Source organism: Marmota flaviventris, chromosome 16 (assembly GCF_047511675.1).
Source record: "Marmota flaviventris isolate mMarFla1 chromosome 16, mMarFla1.hap1, whole genome shotgun sequence".
NCBI classification, from domain to species: domain Eukaryota; kingdom Metazoa; phylum Chordata; class Mammalia; order Rodentia; family Sciuridae; genus Marmota; species Marmota flaviventris.
This window is the reverse complement of record NC_092513.1, coordinates 23,286,570-23,308,868: the sequence shown is the minus strand read 5'-3', so window position 1 is coordinate 23,308,868 and position 22,299 is coordinate 23,286,570. Positions and strand designations below refer to the sequence as shown.

Below are 22,299 nucleotides of genomic sequence, written 5' to 3'. Positions count from 1 at the left end.
CAGTGGCCCTGCAGGTTTCTCTACAGTACATGCAAATTCTTCCCATTAGTTTCATGGTAATATTGATATATGCAGATGACTATATGACTGTGTGTTTTGACTGAAAAATTAGATGCAGAGTCTCCATTGTGTTCAGGAGTTTACAGTTTAGACATAGATAAGACATTCATTGAGAGTTTCATCTTTAAAAAAGAAATCGAGCACCTGAACGATTAATTTGCTAGCTTTGATGTTATAAATATGTTTTTTCCTAAAGAATTCAGAACTAGTATTCACTTTCTTATTCTCATCTAACTGCCCCCATTGCATATTTTATACTGTGAAATTGCAAGATAAACATCATCTGGGTCATCTAAGGTGTATTAGTGGAGCTAGGCATATTAACTCTCATTATTAGTCATGTCTTACTGTAAAATAGGCTGCTTAGATAAACAGTCAGTTTCCTAGAATCAACCTGTTTATATATACTACCTCTTAAAAGCAAGTTTCTTATCCTTTCACCTCCATTTCTAATGAGAAAAATAGCTGGGGTGTTACTGGATTATAGTAATTTACTTTAAAATTGGAAATACGTAGAAGACACTTGTGGAATGTAAACTGCCTTAACCAAAAGTTTCCTATTGATAAGGTTTAGCTCTACTGTTACCTTTTGCCACTTTGACAGAGAAATTTTATACTGAGGAAAATAAAGTAGAATGTAGGGAGGATGGGAAGAGATCACCATGTTCCTCTAACGTCTTCCAAACTTTTTCTGTTAGGTCTCTCAGCTGCTGCTGGCATTGGCGTTGATGATCTTCGTCGCTTATGCATACTCAGGATGAGCTTTGTGAAAGGCTGGGGACCGGATTATCCAAGACAGAGTATCAAAGAAACGCCTTGCTGGATTGAGATCCACTTACACCGGGCCCTCCAGCTCCTAGATGAAGTACTTCACACCATGCCTATTGCAGACCCACAGCCTTTAGACTGAGGTCTCTCTCTGTGGGGGCCCTTACAGGATGGTGGACTATAAGATACAATCCTGTTTGTAACCTGAAGATCTATTTCATTTTTGTTCTGCTTTATCTTTTCATAAAGGGTTGAAATGTGTTTGCTGCCTTGCTCCTAGCAGACAGAAACTGGATTAAAACAATTATTTTCCTCTTTAGAACTTTTCAGGCATGGGGCAGACTTTGAAGATCAGGAAGAACTCATTCTTACTAAGTCTTTATCAGTTATGTATGAAGGAGTCATTCCAGTGCTGGAAAATTTAGCCCTTTAAAATGTCTTGGAACCTTTTATGTGCAGAACATTGGTATGTGTGTTATTCTACAGAATAAATTCAATATTATTGATTTTAAAGGCAGAGAAGTTCTCAAAGTTAATTCACCTATGTTATTTTTTGTGCAAATTGTTATTGTTGAACATACTTTACTCCAAAATATTGTGCCATGCAGGTGAGTTAATTTTACTGAGAGCAACTTTACTCTGTATTTTAAAAAATAAGATAGTAATGTATTATAACCTTTTATCCAAAATATTTTTTTGCAAGTTAAACTAGTGAAGATGATTTTAATTCAGATTGTCTTGCAACTTCAGTTTTATTTTTGCCAAGGCAAAACACTAATCTGTGTGTATATTGAGAATTCCTTAAAATTTACCAGACAAAGAAATGTAACAGATACTGAATTTGTTATCCCTATTGGGTGACTATTTATCAAGAAGTATACTTTTGCCCTGTTAAACAGTAGTTGTATTTTTCTGTATATCTAGGCACAAGGGTGGTTTCTAAGAAGCCTAGAAGAGGAATTTCTTTTCCTTCATTAATTCATAGGGAAAGGTTTTGTATTTAAAAAAAAAAAAGAAACACTAAAAGCAGTGTCACTCTACCTAATATCTCACTGTTCTACAAAGGTGCAGTGCTTAGACTAAATAATGAGTGTGTTGGAAACTGCTAAATTCTCTGTTAAATACTGTGCAGAATAATGGAAACATTGCAGTTCATAATAGGTAGTTTGGATATTTTTGTACTTGATTTGATGTGTGACTTTTTTTGGTATACCGTTTAAATCATGTATGTTATGATATTGTTTAAAATTCAGTTTTTGTATCTTGGGGCAAGACTGCAAACTTTTTTATATCTTTTGGTTATTCTAAGCCCTTTGCCATCATTGATCATAACAATCGGCAGTGACTTTGTATAGAGAATTTAAGTAGAAAAGTTGCAGATGTATTGACTGTACCACAGACATAATATGTATGCTTTTTACCTAGTTAGTAGCATAAATAAAACTGAATCTCAACATACAAAGTTGAACTCTAGGTTTGATTTTTAAAATTTTGTTCTTTTGCACTTTGAGTCCAATCTCAGTGGCAAGACACCTTCTACTAAGTGACAGGCAACAGCCAGTTGTATTGGGCAGCTTTGGTTTTTCCTTCACACTCTACCAGGACTTTCCCATGGATGTTGTTATCATGTGTAGAGTATTTTTTTGTTTTGTTTTGTTTGCTTTGTTTTAAACTTTTACTGTGGCGCAAAAAAAAAAAAAAAAAAAAAAGCCTGTTTGTCTATAGAAAATAGATTGTCTACAAGATAAAGTAGTATGAAATAAAATCAAGGATTATCTTTCAGATGTTTTTAGTTTTTGCTTAGAGGACTTCTGTAAGCTTTTAAAGATTCTTTAAGGTGTGTTATACATTTGAGCTCTAGAAACACTTAGGCATAGTGGCCCTCCTGTATCAGCTGAAATGAACAAGTCTTTGGCCTTGCTCAGAAGGTCTTAATAAGACAGTTCTAGAAACCACTGTTTATTGCTGTGATGAAATATAGCTCTTGATCAAAATTACATGTCCTATTTTTAAAACAGCTTCTCTTGAGTATTCACAGGTACTTTTGGTAAAGACCCAATTTTCAACTGCGTAAATTTGGTGATTTTTCAGGGTTTCTTTTTGGGCAGAATTATAAAAGAATATCTTCTCTATAATTTTATCTGTAGGTCCATTTTCCTATGAATGAGGAATAGGAGTGAGAGGAGAGAGTTTTAGAATAACAGATTTTTAAAAAATCCAGATTATTTAATTAGAATCTTAACCATGCAGTGGTATAACCTGTGGCTTCCTTTTCTACTTTAAGGAAGGTTTTCATGTTTAATCATCTTCATAAAATATGTGGAAAATATTTGCTGAGAAATATCTCTTAAAAGCCAAGCTACCATTCTTGGTTTCTTTCTACTAAGAGCCATAAAATATAGAAATACTTTTAGTTATTAATTGCTTGTATTTGTACCTAGATTGTCACATGCTTTTGAGAAAATATTTAATATGTTATCAATTATTCCTGACAATGTGGCTGTTAAACTGTATTTCAATTTCTTAGAGGTGGTCATCTCTGAGTAAGACTAAAGACTCTCACTAGGCTTAAAACTTTACGTCTACTTTAGGATAAAATAGTTTCTACAGTTCTTAGAGTTTGATTGTAATGTGGGTATGGTTCTAGGTGGGTTTCTGTAGCTAATTCATATCTCAAAGACTTTCAGAATGTTGAATTTCAGTGAAAGCTGAAAGAGATGAACCAGGTACATCCAGAGAAACCCATTCTACTTTTGTCTTGTGCCTTTATGTGCATTATCAAAGGGAATTCTTAAGGGGATTGCCTTTTTTGCCAGGGAGCAGATGTTTTTGTGGGTTGAGTCTTTTTTTTTTTTTTTTTTTTAAATAATTTACTGCCCCTGGTATACAAAGATAATGATGATAAATCACTGCCATATAACCTTGTTTTTCTAGAAACATGGCTCGTTTGGATTGCTGTAACCACTAACTAGGTTGCCAATCCTATTCTTCCTGTAAATGGTACAGGGTTACAGATTGAAGGATCTGGCTTAAGTTTAACTATACCCGAACATCCAGATAAACAACACATTATTATCTGTGTTGTAAAAATAATACTTGGATTTTTAAGCAAACACCACATTATTGGCTATGTCTTATTTCAAAGTTAAAAAACCATTTTTATGGGGGAGGATGGTATGGTTTGTAATAGCAATTTTGCAGTTTTGGAGGAAAAGTGAAATATCCTGTCTTTCTTATGATAAATTCTTATTTTAAAAGTTTATTGTTAATTGTAGGAAGGTGAATTGCAGGTATCTTTTTGATTATGGCCATCTGGGAAACGAAAATTTACATTTTCCCCCTAATACTCCCTAAATATCTGTGGAGGCAAAATATTTTTGCTCCTGATCTGGTGGTAACTGGTTAAGAGTCACTAGCTGTTTTATGCAAAGTCAATTAAGTTCAAACCCTTTTTGAAGGAGCAGTTTTATTCTCTGAATAGGGAAGAATTCTTTTTAACTGATTCTATAGTTTGCTTCCTTCATCAGTCATTTTATTAGCATTTGATTTAATGACAGTAAATTGGTAAAATGGTGAATTTAGGTTACTGAGGTAAATGACTACGTGAGAGCAATTACATGTGAAGTTGGCTAACAACTTTTGTAGGTGGGACCTGGCAGAGATTAGCAGCTAACACTGCATGAAGAAATGCCTTTAAAAAATTAAAAAAAAAAAAAATTTAAGGCAAAACTCATCTTGTTGCAGGTAGCAGTCTGTAAATAATCTCCTAAATCCTGCTTTGCAAGATTATTGAGAATAGGCTGGGAGGATCTTAGGCAAGTCTTTCCATTCTTTTCCTTCTGAAAACTACGTAATTTCTTCTCTTAATTAATATACTAAGAAGGATGTAAAAAGTCAGTGGCCTTATGCTTATTAGCATCCTTGGCCCAGCCTTATTCCTAGCACTTGTCCCAGTGTTGCTAGGTTGTTTTTCTGGTATCACTATGGGATGAAATTTTCCACAAACTTGCCTTACTAAGCGGTAAAACTTTTTAAGCTATTTTTTTGATGGAGTTATTCAATCTGTATATCAGAGAATATACTGAATATAACATTTCTTTTGTACTTAGCTGTCTGTGTAGACTTCAGGAGCTTCTAAGATTAGACAAAACTGTTTTCTCTTTACTAAATGGTCCCAGACTGCTCTGGTTTTGAATTTTCAGTCATTTTAACCCTCCTTTTCTCTTCTGGACTTTTTCCTTTCTGATAGCTGCCGTTTCCCGTGTGCCTCTCCTTAGTATTTTCTTCTTTCCTTTCTATTATTTCTAACTGCTTGAGCAAGGAAACCAGATAACCAAAATTTTTAGATCTTTCTTTAAAATGAAGTACAAATTCTGGGACAAGACTCAAAAGACGTTTTTCTGTCAGGTGTTGAAAAGGACTTCAGGGCATTGGCGTTTGACATCAGTTTGTCTACTTCCAGTCTTCTCTGATTCTTGCTGAGTTTCAGGTGGTTGAGGTAGAGAGAAATGAGTCATATTCATATTTTCCCCCTTAGAGTAATGTTTTGAAAGGTTTTATTGCTTCCAGTTAAGTGCTGCTCATACAAAAACGGGGTTACAAAGGCTCCAAAATTAGCATCAACAGCCAGAGGCAGTACTGTTGCTTAGAGGACACCAGCAAACTAGACACACAACACAAACCTCAGAAATTAAGAGGGTCTTTTTTGTTTTGTTTTGGTGTTCTCTCAGCTCTACCTTCCTCCTCTATACTTTTGACCTACAGGTGCCTTTATGAAAATTGAGTGACTGATAACCTGCCCCAAGGAGTAACTAAAGTAACGGCTGATGTTTTCAGGGATTTTAACATCAGACTTGAATGAATGAAAGGACCCCCCTACACACACACACACTCGCCCCTTAATGTAGGAAGACTAAGGAGAAAACTTAGGTGAAGACAATCATTTCTCTCTGTGGATATAGGTACTTTTCACACAGTTTATTTAAGAAGCATTTTCAGTAAGGCCAGAGTTCATGTTCATGTTCAGTTTGAAACTAATGGCTCCTGGTTAGGCCAGACATTTGCACTCTTTAGTTTGTGCTTTGCCACTAATTTGATGTGTGACCTTGGGTAAGTCATTTACCTTCTCTGGGCCTCAGTTGCCTCATCTGTAAAATGAGGGAGTTGGACTAGATTAGTTCTTCCAGCTCTGAATTCTAAGTGACCTTGCCTACCTTGCAGCAGTTTTGTATTTCTTTCTTACCTACTCTGCTGTTTGAGGTGTGTGTCGTTCCCCACTCCCCCCCCCCCCCCCCCAGTTATTCAAGTAAGATTAGGCTTGCTATGTTATTACTGTTCTCCTATGGACTAGAGATTACACGATATGTTCTTAAGACTTAATTTTAACCAAAGGCCTAGCACCACCTTAGGGGCTGCAATAAATACTTTATAAGAACAAAAACCTGAGAAGGGGGAAAGCCTTCATTTTTCCATCATCTCTGTTCAAAGTTTATAAAGGCTTTTTTCTGGGTCATGACATTCTAGCTTCTAAGAGAGTATGTGCATGATACCATCCTTATAAGTGTTCTGTACTCGTAGTTTTTTTTTTTTTCAACTAAAATGGATTGAAAACCTATTGTTAATGCCTAATGATATGAGAGGCCATTACTTTGGGTCTTTGGTTCCTTAACTCTTCTGTGCTCAAAGTGGTAATTCCTCTGAACTGCATTTGTTAAAATGGTTTATATGATTCAAATCATTACCAGTGGGTGATAATTCACTTTTATTTTGATTCTTTCTAGGTCCATTTTGACAACTTTTGGCTGGGTCATTCATTTCTGAGTTCTCTTCCAGTTTACTCCTGGATGAGGATAGTTTATGAACTTGGCATTTTCAAGGACCTGGGAAGAATTCTTTGAGGGTGGGTTGAAGGTGGGGGGTTGGGGAGTCCTGGTAGAGACCAGCTCTGGTAGCTGGAGAGGTTGGGATGAAACCAGCTGCTATTGCTAAGGCTGCTTGCCATTGATAGAAGGACTCATGGGCTTGGATTAGTTAAATGGCTAACCATGGAGTTGGCAAACTTCCTCCAATTTGGGGTTTTGTGTAATGCATTGAATATGTGATTTAAGGAAAAAGTGTGAATGCTTATGGATGACGAAAACCTGGTGGGCTTCAGAGCCCATTTTGGAAGAAGTGACTAGGGGGTTAGGGACAGATTTGGTGATGGTATTTCCCAACTCTGTCTCCTCCCGCAAAGCCCAAGGAATACAGCTATGCCAAAACCCAGAGAAGAGCCACTCTTAGCTTCTGCTTTTGGGAAAACTGGTCAGCTGAAGCTCCAGTTAGTTCCTTTGTGGCTTTCTGTATACTTTTGCCGGGTTGAAGTCTGTGGCTAAAAAAAATAGTTGAATCTTCTTGAGAACTCTGTAACAAAGTATGTTTTTGATTAAAAGAGAAAGCCAACCAAAATCATTATGTGCTCATTCTTTTTTTTTTTTTTAAGCTTGTGAATGTCTTGGATCTGGAAAGCGTTCCTAATCACTTTAAAAATTTTCAAACTTGAAGTGAATGTTTTCCTTTATTGCTCTGTGGCTACCAGAATGGGAAATATGACATTCCAATTATGACCTTGGAATAACAGTCCCCATTCTTTTCTTATTTCTCTCTAAAGGAGGAGGTAGAATTAGTGATTGGAGAAGATATAGGTGCTGGGAGATTATGAGAACCTGGTTGCTTAAAGAAGCAGAAATTGGAAACCCTGTCATTGCCTATCTGAGGATTAAGAAAAGCTGTTTCTCTCCCAGCTTGCCTCCTCTATGAGATGGGAATCACTGAGAGAGGTGTGTCAGGTAAGGTTCTATGGCAGTGGCTTATAAATATCATGACCACATCAATATTTCTGATCTTGCTGACATAGAGTTTCAGAGATGTTTATCAGGCCGAGAAACTCCTCACCTAAAAAGTTTGTAGTGTTTTAGGGTAGTACTTGGAGAGAATAATAGACTGGCATTCAATCACTATTTTTGAGGAAGAAAAAAATCCTTTGTGGAGTACTGCAGGAGAAAGGGAAGTTTGTATAGTCTTTATTTCTCTTTGCCCTTTGTTCTTGATCCTTAAATTGTTTTTTCCATCTCCCCTATCATTATAATTATCACAAACGACAATCCCAGAAGTTGAAATGTTCTCAACCCCCCTTCAAGCCTTTTTAATTCCCATTGTCTCACTGATAAATTGCAGCGCCCTCTTCCTTCAGCTCTAAAAGAGTAATTCCATTACTTTTGACCCTACTTTTGGGGTGTCTTCTAAATCTGTATTTTGATATAGTTCTGTAGGGCACTATTTATTGTCGATAGATGGATAGGATGGGTTCAGGGAGACCACAGAGTAATTGCTAGAAGATCTACCCTAAAAGAATGGTTAAAGGAACTTTTTTCTTTCTAGGCATAAAGGAAATGACAAAAGAAGGAAAGTGGAATATCAATATGAAAGAAAAAAAAAAGGGTCAGTAAAAATGTGGGCAAATAGCTTTGTGTGGTGGTGCACACCTGTAATCCCAGCAGCTTGGGAGACTGAGGCAGGAGAGTCGTGAGTTCAAAGCCAGCCTCAGCAAAAGCGAGGCACTGAGCAACTCAGTGATACCTTGTGTTTAAATAAAATATAGGGGATGTGGCTCAGTGGTTGAGTGAAGCTGAGTTCAATCCTTGGTACCCTGCCCTCCAAAATCACATACAAAAAGACATTAAAAAGACAGTGCACCACAATCCAGGGGATTTCATTCCAGGGATACAAGGTTGGTTCAACATATGGAAAGCAATAATTATAATTCACCACATAAATAGACTTAAAGACAGTAATCACATGATTATCTCAATAGATGCAGAAAAAGCATTTGAAAAATATAAAAGCATCCATTCATGTTTAAAACATGAGAAAAATTATGGATAGTAGGAATATACATCAACATTGTAGGAGCAATATACAACAAACCTAAGGCCAACATTTTTCTAAATGAAGAAAACTAACAACTTGTTCCTCTAACAACTGGAACAAGACAGGGATGTCCTCTTTCACTACTTCTGTTCACTGTGGTCCTTGAAACTCCAGCCAGAGCATTTAGGCAAAAGAAAGAAATGAAAGGGATATGAATAGGAAAAGAAGAGCTCAAACTCTCTCTGTTTGCCCATGACACGATCCTATATTTAGAAGACCCCCAAATTATTCCACCAGAAAACTTATAGAACTTATAATTGAATTCAGCAAAATAGCAGGATACAAAATTAACACCCATAAATCAGTTGCATTCCTATATACCAGTGATGAATCAGCTAAAAGAGAAATTAGGGAAACTATCCCATTCACAATAGTAAAAAAAAAAAAAAATACTTGGGGATCAATCTAACAAGAGGTGAAATACCTCTACAATGAAAACTACAGAACCCTAAAGAAAGAAATTGAAGAAAACCTTAGAAGAGAGAAAGATCTCCCATTTTCTTGGATAGGCAGAATGAATATTGTCAAAACGGCCATAATATTAAAAGTACCATACAGATTTAATACAATTCCTATTGAAATTCCAATGACATTTTTCATAGAAATAGAAAAAGCAGTCATGAAATTCATTTGGAAAAATAAGAGGCCCAGAATACCCAAAGCAATCCTTAGCAAGAAAAGTGAAGAAGACAGTAGAATGAATTGGACATAACTTTCCTATGTTCCGACAGGAATACATGACCAGTGTAATTCCACATCATGTACAACCACAAGAATGGGAATTTATATTCCACGTATGTATAATATGTCAAAGTACATTCTACTGTTTTGTATAACTAAAAATAATGAAGAAGAAGAAAAAAAAAAAGGCCATGAAACAGGAGAAATCACAATATCAGACCTTAGATTATACTACAGAGCCAGACCTTAGATTATACTACAGAGCTGTAATAACAAAACCAGCATGGTATTGGCACCAAAACACACATGAAGATCAATGGAATAGAAAACACAGAAAAACCCACATAAATAGTTATCTTCAACTAGACAAAGGCTCCAAAAACATATTGGAGAAAAGATAGCCTCTTCAGCAAATGGTGCTGGGAAAACTGGAAATCTATATGTAATGGAATGAAGTTTAACGTCTCTCATCATGCACAAAACTCAAAGTGGATCAAAGAGCTAGTCATTAGACCAGAGGCCCTGCACCTACTAGAAGAAAATGTAGGCCCGCCACTTCAACATGTTGGCTTATGAACTGATTTCCTCAACGTGATTCCTAAAATGCAAGAAGTAAATTAAAAAATCAGTAAATGGGGTGGCATCAAATTAACAAGTTTCTTCACAGCAAAGGAAATGAGTGCGAAAAGAGAGCCTACATAATGGGAGACAATCTTTGCCACCTGCATTAATTTCTAGGGTATACAAAGAACTCAAAAAGCTTAACACCAATAACACAAATAATCCAATCAAAAATGGGCAAAGGAGGGCTGGGGATGTGGCTCAAGCGGTAGCGCACTCACCTGGCATGCGCAGGGCGCTGGGTTCGATCCTCAGCACATAAAAATAAAATAAAGATGTTGTGTCCACCGAAAACTAAAAAAATAAATATTAAAAAACTCACTCTTTTTTTAAAAAAGTGGGCAAAGGAACTAAACAGACACTTCTCAAAAGAAAAAAATATGATTGGTCAGCATCTCTAGCTTAGAGAAATGTAAATTAAAAGTACATTGAGATTTTGTCTCACTCCAATCAGAATAGCAATTACCTCTTGGTAATTACAAGTAAAAATGTTGGCAAGGACTTCTGGAAAAGGGTACACTTATACATTGCTGGTGGGACTGCAAATTGATGCAACCACTATGGAAAACAGTATGGAGATTCCTCAAAACACTAGACTGGAACCATTTGACCCAATTATCCTACTCTTCAGTATGTATTTAGAGGAGATAAAATCAGCATAATACAGTGACACAGTCACATCAATGTTTATAGCAGCACAAGTCAAAATAACTAAGCTATGTAACCAGCCTACATGTCCATCAACAGATGAATGGATAAAGATTTTGTGGTATATATACACACTGGATTATTATTCAACCATAAAGAAGAATGATTTTATGACATTCATCAGTAAATGGGTGAACCTGGATACCATCATGGTAAGTAAATAAACCAATACTCCAAAACCAAAGGGCGAATGTTCTTTCTGATAAACATTTCTTGTACAATTATAATGCACAGATAAAAATATGGAAAATATAGTCAGACAGTAAAAAGTGTGTATAATTATCCCATAAAAATATTACAATTATGTCAAAACAAAAAAAAAACTAATAAAATTTTTTGCTCTGTGAAAGACTCTGTTAAGATGATGAAGTTTGGGCTGGGGATGTGGCTCAAGCGGTAGTGCGCTCGCCTGGCATGCACGGGGCGCTGGGTTCAATCCTCAGCACCACATAAAAAAAAAATAAAGATGTTGTGTCCACCGAAAACTAAAATATAAATATTAAAAATTTCTCTCTCTCTCTTATACAAAAAAAAAAAAAGGATGATGAAGTTTCATACAGAGAGAAAATATTTGCAAGCTACGGATCCAATTAAGGACAAGAATCTAGAATATAAAAAATATTCTCAAAACTAACCAACAAACTCTAATTAAAATAGGCAAAAGGCATGAAGAGGCATTTCACCAAAGGATATACAGATGGTAAATAAGTATACAAAAAGATGTTCAACATCATCAGCCATTAGAGAAATACAAGTTAAAAACCACCATGAGGTATCATCACACACCTTTTGGAATGGCTAAAATGAAAAAGTGACATCATCAAACATTAGTGGGGATGCAGGGAAACTGGATCACTATACATTGCTTGTGAGGATGGAAAATTGTGCAGCCACTCTGGAAAACACTTTGGCAGTTCTTTTAAAATTACCAAACATGCACCTACCATGCAACCCACTAATTCCTGGGTAATAAAACGCAAAGACATAAAAACATGTCTGAAATGTTATAGCAATTTAACTTCTAATAGCTAAAAACTGGAAACCATTCAGATGTCATTCAACAGATGACTGCTTCAATAAACTGATATATCTGTGAAACACTATTCAGCAATAAAAAGCAAACTTTTGCTTTATTTATTTATTTTTGTGCGTGTGTGCCGGAATCATATCCAGGGTCTCATGAGTGCTAAGCACATATTCTTCCACTGAGCTGCATCCTCAACCCAGCATGTGTTTGAGTGTGTTTCTGGATTTTCATTGTCAGTACATATATTCATGTATAGGTACCACACTGTGTTAATAGTTGATACAGTTAATTCTCTCATTGTGCTTTTTTTCAGAATGGTACTATAGCACAGAATTAGCATCTCAACCAACAACCTGGTCACACTTCTAAAATTCCCACTTGTGGCTCTTTCTGAGTTTTCTATTCAGTTCCATTGATCTGTTTGCATGTTCTTATAAAATTACCTTACTATTTAAATTTTCATAGTGTTATAATTTAATATTATAAAGTATTTATAATATACATATATTTTAATATATATTTAATATGTGATAATACTGTCTAGTAATGTGTAATATATAGCATTAATATATGTAATAAAATATTAAATCTCATAGGATCAGTGCATTTTTTGGTAAAAATTTAGAGACATAGAATACAATGTTAAAGCTTTCTTTACTGATCACATCTCACCCCATTTTGCTCCCCCAAGATAATTCTTCACAGATGATTTATATCCTTAAGACTTAATCTTTTATTCATGCATTTAATATCAATACACTTATATATGTGTATCAGACACATATATAAGTGTATTGAGTTCATTTTCTGATAACACTAATGACATCATAATACAACCATTTTTTAAAATACAAAATACCATCAATAATAATATGTACCACATGCTGCCAAGAAGAGAATATACTGCCTGTTAAATATGACCCAATGCTATCTTTTCACTAAATTTTTATTTTACACTTATTGAAAGAGTTTTAGACTCTTTTACATGTAGTTTTTTCTTTCTTTCTTTTGTGTGTGTGTGCGTTTGTGTGTGTCCTATCTCATGTTCCTGTGAGATGGAAAATATAAATGAAATCAGTTAATTGTTAATTAATAAATTTGTTTATGTTCAAAATGGTACTCTCCTGAGTGACTTCTGGCCAGAGTTGCTAAGATCCATATTTTCATACACTGTATTTTTCGCAGCACCAGGAATTTTGGGATGCAGCATTTCTTACAAGACTGCTTCACTACTATCTCCACATTGCTAATAATCATTCTGCAATTTTCTTTTCTTGTTGTTGTTGTTGTGCTGGGGACTGAACCCAGGCCCTTGTGCATGCCAGGCAAGCACTTTGCCATTGAGCTGTATCTCCAGTCCTTCATTCTGCCATTTTTGATTCAGGCATTTTCTTGGTCTTACAAGATATAAACAAAGTTTTCAGACAACAGATGGACCCATGTTCCTTCTTCACATTATCTTTAAATGGTTTGTTAACTAAAATTTTAAGGGATCACATATTCAGGCAATATAGCTACATTTTTGACTGGCAGTGGGCCAATAGGACTTAAAAGATGCCATTGATTGTAAGCTGCCTTCTGATTTTCAAGAGATGATGAAAAAGTAACAAAGTATGTGTCTTAGAATCCATTGATAAAATATGGATTTGCTATAAATATTGTTCTGCAACTTCTTTTTCTTACCTAATGATGATACCTAATGATATGTACAGGATATGAAAAATTGCTATAATAAATATCTTTCACAGCCTTTTTGAGTTATATAGGACAGATATTTAAAAGTGAAATGTGCATGAAGGGATGTGCCCACTTAAGACTTGTCATTGTTCCCCCAAAAGGCCTTATTTTGCAGTCCTACCACTGTGTATTAGCATGCTTGTATGTTCCCTTACCATTGCCCATATTGGATATTATAAACTTAGGAGTTGGTATCAATCACATTGTGTTAAGAGTGATGTCGTACTGTTATTTTAGTTTGCATTTCCCTGAAACACTTCACATACAGAGCAGACTAAAACAACCCCCACTTACTAGCTCACCATTTCCATGTCAGGAGTCTAAACCATGGTATCTGGGTTCTCGGGGCCTTACAGGCAGAAACCCAGGTGACTGCCAGCTGCACCTCATCTGAGGGCTTGACTAGGGAGAGAATCAGCAGAATTCATTCCTTATGGTTATAGAACTGAGTCTTGATAGCTGTCAGGTGGGAACTGCTCCTAGCTTCCAGGGGTCACTCTCAAGTCCTTACCATGTGGCTCTCTCCTCAGCCTGTGTACCCTCCTACATCAAATTCCTCTCTCACTTTGAAGCTCTCAGTTTTCCCCTCTGTGACCAGCTGCTTTCAGAGGACTTGTGGGATAGGTCTGGCCCATCCAGATCATCTCCCTGTTTTTGGAGCATTGTGCTATACAAGGTGGCTCAGTCATAGCCATAAAAATCCATCATATTCATGGACCTGGGGTTATTTCAGGGCATATACATGTGGGGTGCAGGAAATCCTGGGCTATTATAGAATTTTGCTCCTCATAGTCCCTGAAAGGAAGGCAAAAGAGAGGCCTTTTATATTGGACAGGAGGTTGTTTGAGGACTGCATGTGCTAGGCACGGGTGTGTGTGTATGTGTGTATGGAAAGAACCATCGAATCAAAAAGCCATGTATAATTTCCATAAGGAACTCACAGTCTGATAGCATCTTAGCAGTTGAAGGAAGCCTGGGGCATGTGACTCTGGAAGGTGTCACTTTTCCATGGAAATACCCCCTGCACCCTCAGCTATTTCGTCTATGAGTCTATGACTTCCTTCCATTCCTGCTTAGTAGTGGGAAGGGGAGAAGAGAAAGATAAAAATTTGAAGCATGGGCAGTGCTTATCTGAAAGTCAACTAAGGCCGCTAGTGTTCTGAGGGGTGAAGCAGGAGGATCAGGGGTGTTTCCCTGGAGGAATTGGCCTTTGAACTTAGCCTTAAGGAGGGGGGAGAATTTCAACAGGAGATACTGGATATGAAAAGGCCTTCCAGAAAGGACATAGCAAAGGCTATTTCAGGGAAGGACAAGCTGCCAATACCTGGAACCCCAGGAGTTCAAGAATGGAGGAACAGCAGGAAAAACACGTGTTGGCTAGACGGTGATGGCGCTAAAGGAACAGGCAGAGGAGGGTGGCTTCTATAAAATGCAAGGTCAGCTTGACTTATTTTGACATTAGAATGTTCTCACCACTCCCCAAGAGGGAGAGGCTATATTCTGAGTTAATATCCCATTTTAACACATAATATGAAAAAGAGAAACATGGGCATTTAAGCCTGGGGTAAACACAGTCATTATGGTGACCATAAAGAATCCCTGATGGACCAATAAAAAGGGAAAGGAGTCATAGGAGAACCAAGTACATCTCCACAGTGTGTAAAGAACCACCACCCCAGAAATGCAGTTGATCTTTCCTGTGACAAATGAAGCCTTTAAACTTTTGTTTTAATTGAAATTTGACCCACAGGCAAATTGCTCTTCATACTTGTTAAGGATTGAATTGTGTCTCCCCCAAAGATGTGTTGATGTTCTAACCCCAGGTACCTGAGTGTGGGAAGAGAATGTAATTAAGCAGTGGTCATCAGGGTGGGCCCTAATCCTATATGGCTGGTACCCTTAGAAGAAGAAGAGACACGGAAGACCCTGAGCTGGGCATGGTGGCCTATACCTATAATCCCCGCTACTCAGTAGGCTGAGGCAGGAGGATCACAAATTCAAGGCCAGTGTCAGGAACTCAGTGAGGCCCTAAGCAATTTAGCAAGACCCTGTCTCAAAAAAGGGCTGAGAATTGGTTCAATGGGTAAAGTACCCTTGGGTTCAATCCCAGGTTTAAAAAACAGGGGTGGGGAAGAAGACCCCTGACGATGGAGGCAGAGATAAGAGTGCTGCAAAAAGTTGTGCTGTATATGTGTAATAAGAATTGTAATGTATTTCACTGTCATTTATTTTTTAAAAAATCAATATAAAAAAAAAAGAAAAAAAATTTTAAAAAAATCCTGAAAAAAAAAAAAATTAAAAAGAGCTGCAGTTACAAGCCAAGGAACACCAAGGACTGACTACACCACCAGTCGGGGGAAAGGTAAGGAAGGATTCTCCCCTGCAGGTGCCAACACCTTGAACTTGGATGTCTGGCTTCTAAAACAGAATAAATTTCCATTGTGGAATCTATCCAGTCTGTGGCACCTTCTTATGGCTCCCCTAGACAATTAATACAACATTCATTCATTTTTCAAAAGTATAGCATATGCCCTCTCTGAGAAAGCCCTATATGGGGGCTTCAGGTGACTCCCTGCTAAGGGGGATGCTGGTGGCACATAAGGACCTGAATGTGGTGGATTTGGCAGGCAGCTCTCCTCTAAGGAATTAGTATCTGGCCAGGACAAGCATCATGTCTTGGGGAGACCGACTGAGAATGCAGAGCCTCAGGCTAGGAAATTCAATGCTGAGGGGGACATGGGGCTGGGTCAGAGTAAGCCTTTAAATACTCATGGCAGGGTTAGACAGGAGGACTTCGCTTGTCACCTCCTCGGGTCCTGGAGCTGCCTTATTGCACTGAGGAGAAACTAAAAGACTGCTCAGACAGGAGGGGGAGTAAAGGTGCTGAGTGTCCTACTTCTCAGTGAAAATACTATTGCTGCAGGAATCTTTCCGCACATTCACCTAAATCAGGAACTGTCACCTGGACAAGGTGTACAAGACACCTGGAGGTTAGAAGGTCTTGGCACTGGGTCAGCTAGAGGACGGAATGTGGCCCTGTGAATCTTTGTGTGGGACTTTTGGCGAATTCTTGAAACTTTGGTTTCTTTTTCTTTTGGAAACCAAAAGGAATACTTACCATCTTCGGTTTGGTGTTAAGAAAAATGTATGTAAAATTCTTAAGGAAGGGCCTCGGGAAAGCCCAATGAAACACAGGTGTCCATCATTAGGACACCCTTCAAGGGAAACCAGAATTTTGTTGGAATGATCCTGGCCTTTGAAAGAGATGGCCTGATTATGCACTTGGCAGAAAGGGGTCGTTTTTGTGTCCTGTTTGGGGATCGGTGGCCTCCTTCAGTCTCAGATCTGGTTTAGCTGTCCTGATCCCCCCTAGCACCATAGACACTCAGAGCTTGGACACAGGTAAACCCTTCACCAGGCAGAGGTCACCTCAGTTCCTGGAAGGCTCTAATCCACGGAGCCAATGGGACCCTGGACAGGAGCCAGGTAGGCTCACTCTGAACAGTTTGCTTCTCAGGAGGACGAGGGATCTGGGTGGGCAGCACTGTGGGTGACTGGGAAAAAGGCTGAAGCGCGGTTCCGCGGGAAAGAGAAGCTGAAAGCCAGGGAGAAGAGTTGTGGCTTGGGAGGGTGACAGGCACCCACTGGGGTCTGAAAGCCCTTTTCCTATGTTCCTGCGGCCACCATGGGGTGTCGCTGTTGCTCCGCGAAGGGCGCGGGCGAGCGAGTACTCGGAGGCTCCTTTTTCTTTTCCTTCTGCGGCTGAGACGCGGTTCCGGGATTTGGGTACCCGGAGAAAGCGCGGCCGGCAGCGGCTGGAGTCGCCCACCTCAGTGCCCCTGCGCAGGCCCAGGCGGAGACAGGACCCGCGTCCTGCAAACCCCCGATCGCGACCGAGATGTTGCAGGGCTGCGGGGAGAAAGCCTCCGACGACTGTCCTGTGAGGTCCACGGGAGTCCTGGTCCTGGAGAGTGGCCAAGCCAGGCTTCCAGGTGCCCAGATTCTGGCCCGCGGCAGAGCAAGCCTCCCTGGGGCGCAGTCCTGCTCTCTGGGCCTGGCCCCCTGCCAAGTCTCTGGTCCCCCGGACCCCGCCCCTTCCAGGGTCCCAAGGCGGGGGCACGGCCTCCCCCACAGCTAGTGGAAAGCCGAACCTCATCCCTGTCCCATCCTAAGTCTCCTGGGACGATTAAGGCCTTTCAGCTCTTCTCGCAGGAGGTGAGGGGAGGCTCTGCCTAGTCCAGTCAGTGGGCGAGGGCGACCCTAAAGGTTGGCCTGCTCTGAAGGCGGGTAGCCTCGGGGTATGGAGACTGGACTGGGAACAGAGAGTTGCCTGACAGTTGGAAAAACATCAGAAATGCCAAGCAGAACATTTAGCCCGCGGGACCGCTCTGCGGGATGCTTCCTGTCCTCAGTTTAACTTAAACTGTGTCATTTCGGCGCTGGAATAAGCGTTGGGGTGGCTGACTGTACCGGTCTGTCCCCTAGAGGGGCATCATCTGACCTTGGGGCAGAAGCACTAAAAGCCCCGTCTCCACGAATCCTGATGGCTTGTCCGGGGATGTTAGAAAGTGGGAAGGGAGCGTCCTGTCCCTGGACCCCCTTGCTCCGGGTACCCACTCAAACCCGCTGCCACCCAGCCCGCTCCTTGATCCAGTGGGCGGCCACTTCTCAGCACCTTGGTTTCCTCCTGGAGAGAGGGCAACAGGGCTGCCTTCCCTTCTGTCAGCCCGAGAAAAGTTCCATCAGGAGGGCAAACTGGTGCCTGCAGTGAGCCAATGGGAGAAGCAGCTGGGTGAAAACAAACAATCAAACAAGAAACAAAAAAAAAAAAAAAAAAAAAAAAAAAGGAAAACCCCCAAAGCTTGCTTTCTTAAATGGCAAAGTGCTTTGGCTGAAGAACAAACGATGGTGTCCTAGCCTTTCCCTAGGGACATAGGTATGAAACACTTTACCATTCAGCTCTAGGGACAGCTGGAGACCAAGTGTGTACAGTTGTGCACTGCTGGGGTGGGCCACCGAGGGGAGAGGAGCCAGGGGAATGCGGGTGACATGCCAGCAGCTGCAGAGCCTAACGGGCTGCTGCCAGGCAGGATGACAAGCCTCGTGCCACCAGATCTAATATTTCAAGGAAAGGCAGAAACCTGTAATTTTTATTACAAATGTTTTAAAAATTGTCAGACATTGTGTGCCAATCCAAACAGGTCTGAGGGCCAAGATGAAACCTCGGGCTGCCAGTTGGTTGACCCCAGACCCAGACCTCCTTGGGGTGTGTACAGTCTGCTGGCTCCTGACCAGTCGTGTCTGCAGGAGGCGGGAAAACCTCTCCACACTGCACTGGCTGCTCTCCAGCTATCACACAGCTAGAGGATGCTGACATAGTTCATTTTGAGTCTTAGATGTAGGAAGAATTTTCTGGAGAGTTGGCACCTATCTCTTCCAGTGTCTCCCAGGAACAACTTGAAATAGCTTAAGTGCCCTGCAGTGGCACAGGGGTGACTGTAAACTGGTGGTCGTTTCTCTCAAAGCCTGTTTCATAATCTAATATGAAGGGGTCCAACCAGACATTCCCAAAGAACCCTCATTGGCTCTAGGGATTTTTTTCTTCTGGCTAGGGAGTGGAAGGGAGCTTTTGCAACATGATATTAAACTGTAACAATTTCACTACTGGTTTTCACTGAATCTCTAGGGTTTCACTGTCTGAGGTGGTGCAAGCCTCAGTTGTAATTTAAAATTTTCTAGTAGTCACAGTAAAAAATTAAAGAGAAATGGGTGAAATAGATTTTAATGATGTTTTATTTAATGCAATATATTAACATCAGTTCAATATGTAACTATTAAGAAGATATTTTACATTATCTTTTATACCAAGTTTTGGAAATCCATTGTATGTTTTACACTTACATAACTTATCTTAAGTGCTCAATTGCCATGTGTTTACCATACTGGACAGTGAAACTCCAAAGTTGGAAATGCCAACAATTGTTACATTCCCAAGTGATACCTAAGCAGTAAAAGAATTCTGCATTCCTCCAGTGAGTGAAAGCAGTGTATATTCTCCCCACTCCCCCAATTTCTGAATTTTTCTTTCCAAGGAAAAAATGTCTTCATAGGGAAGGATGGGCATACTGTGTTCAGTTTACCCAGCATGCACTGCACCTCTGCCCACCTCAGGCCATCAGATAGCATCTGTATCCGCCATGTGTCCGGCAGCTCTGGAGACAGCTTGGAGAAGGCAAGACCTGCAGGGGAGAGATGAAGAGCCTGCTCTGGCATTTTCAGCTGGCTCTGCAGAAGCATGTCCTCCAGCCTCTGCCAACCCCCGTCAGCCCTGAAGGGACCATGGGCAGTTGTGAGTAGGAGAAGAGGGCACTGAAGGAGAGGAATAGTGGAGTCACCCACCCAGACCCTTTTTCACAAGGCAGGCCTCCAACTGCAGCAGCCTGAGTGGGAGAGTAAACTTGAATTTGATAAGAGTTTGGAGTCCTAGATTATTCTGCTGAGTTGGACTTATTTATTAATAAACTAAGATCATTTTTCTTTTGTTTCTGAAAATAATCAAAATTTGCTTTAAAATATCCCAGTAAACACGAAGTGTGTTTGGGGGATATGGGAATTGCTAAAATGAACATCACTGATTCATTACATGGGGTTCGATTTCTGAAATAAATGTTTATAAACAGAGGACTTTTTAAAATTGGGAGTGGGCAAGAGAGGTACACAACCTGCTGGGATTCACTTCTGGCTGGAATCAGCAGGTTTTAATGGGCAAATTATGCTGAGAAATTACGAAATAATCCCACTGTGTTCTGAGTAAACCCTATGAGCTCCAGTTGTCCAATGTACTAATGACTCTTTTGTGGGTGCTTGGACTCACATGTTCCCATCTCGGGGACATGTCTTGTGGCTGAGACTCCCTGGTGCTCCTCCCAGCAGGGCCTGGAAAGATCAGTTGCTCCCTAACTTTTTTGGGTGATGTTGACACAGGAGCCCCTTGCCAAGGCCACTGTGATGGATGTTCCCGGAGTGCAGGGCCCTTGAGGCACGGAAGTACAGCCTCTGTGAAAATATTGAGCATAGCAGGGGCCATCAGTCACCGAGGATCATTTGACACTTTGAAATGAGCTCCTGGTCTCTCATAAATAGCTGGAACACTGACTCACACTAGGGTTTGGGGGCTGAGGGCCCCACAGTTTGTGAGGTGCTGTGGGAGGGCTTGGAAGAATGTCTTAGTGTGTGGACTGCGAGCAGCAGGACCATGAAGAGGAACCTCTCTGGTCAACTTGAGGTCCTTCCGTTGGAGCCACAGCCTCCCAGCAGCTGGACACAATCAAATATTGTGAGGTGAGTGATTTCAGCTACTGTTGACCTTTGGGACAAGACTTGCTGGCTCCTCTGTATGAACTTAACACTGAAAGCCAGCCAAAGTCTGAGTCCTCTCCAGCCTGAGGCCTGGGCCAAAGGCCCCACAGCTGTCCTTTCTCAGTGGAGACTTACCAGTTATGTTGAGTCCATTCCTGGCACCAAAGCTCACAAGGAGGCTTCCGTGGGCTTTTCTGCTGCCCTGAGGAAAGTTCCACTCCCCCCACCAATGAGTGTGATAGCTAATACTTTATGAAGACTTTCCTAATGCTAGTCATTTGTTGCTTTGTGTAAATTAGTTAATCCTCACAGCAACTGTGTGAGGAGGGGATTATCGTATCTCTGTTGTACGGATGAGAGATGGAGAGGCTTGTGGACGTTGCTAAGAGACTTGCCCAAGGACACTCAGCAAGTGATTTGTGACCTGGACTCAGTCTACTAGCCACAAAAGTCTGGCTGTCAACCACTGTCTGACCCTGCTCCCCCCCAGGTAGCTTGAGGAAACCAGGCTCATTATGAGAATCAACTGAGGTCCCAGAAATGCTCAGCAGCATTGCATTTTAGAGCCTCTCGGCCATGGGACATTCCAGTCCATGTGTGGACAAGGGTGGTCCTTGTCAATCAGGGGTTCTTTGGGACTTGGGTGGAGAATGGATTAAGGGCTGGGGATGTAGCTCAGTTGGTAGAGTGCTTGCCTTGCATGCACAAGGCCCTGGGGTTCAATCCCCAGCACCTCACACACACACACACAAAAAAAAAAAAAAAAGGAAAAAAAAAGAATGGATTAAGAATAATTTGTGATTGTGTCCAATGTTTCCTTTGAAATGCCAGAGAATCATTTTCCAGGCTAAAAGCTTCCTTCTGCCCAGGTAGCTGTGCCCTTCATTTGTGTGGTAAAATTTTCTGGGGGTCCTTCAGAGGCTAACTGAAGAAACATGCCTCAAACCTTTGAGTTCACAAAGCACTTTTTCTATCTGACTCTCTTCCCTCTCTCCATAACTAGCAGGGGGCAATTCAGGCCCTCCACAGAGATTAGGAAGCAGAGGCCCGCAGAAGGCAGAGCTTGTGCTTGGCAGCTCAGCTGGGACTCAAACCACGCATTCTAAATTGGATTTACCACTGGAAAGGGAAAAGACGCCAAATGGTGAGAATTTGGTAAAACCAGCTGGTGCATCCCAAGGATGTGAGGGGATGTTTCTCACATAGATTTCTCTTGAGCCCAGTTCCCTGGTGCTTTCTTTTCCTGCAACATAACCTTCTTCTCCTGGGCCTGGTCACTCACTGGGACACCAGGACAGCATTACATCTGGGTATATCAGTTTGTGAGTGGGCTGCCGGGCCTGATGACATGTAGGCACTGCTAGGCTGGA

The 22,299-nt window shown here is 40.5% G+C and overlaps 1 protein-coding gene across 2 annotated transcripts in view; it reads left to right on the top strand.

Moving 5' to 3' along the window:
- Smad4 (SMAD family member 4) overlaps positions 1-7,275 on the top strand; it is a 54,215-nt gene extending 46,940 nt beyond the window's left edge. The window contains exon 13 of one of the 2 annotated variants that reach the window (XR_011704797.1): positions 759-839. Coding sequence is in view for 1 of the 2 variants with exons in the window: in XM_027949035.2 (XP_027804836.1) it covers positions 759-970 (212 nt within the window). In the remaining variant the exon portion in view is untranslated. Of the gene's footprint in view, positions 1-758 lie in introns of both variants that reach the window. The other variant, XM_027949035.2, reaches the window with a different exon arrangement.
- The last annotated feature ends 15,024 nt before the right edge of the window (positions 7,276-22,299 follow it).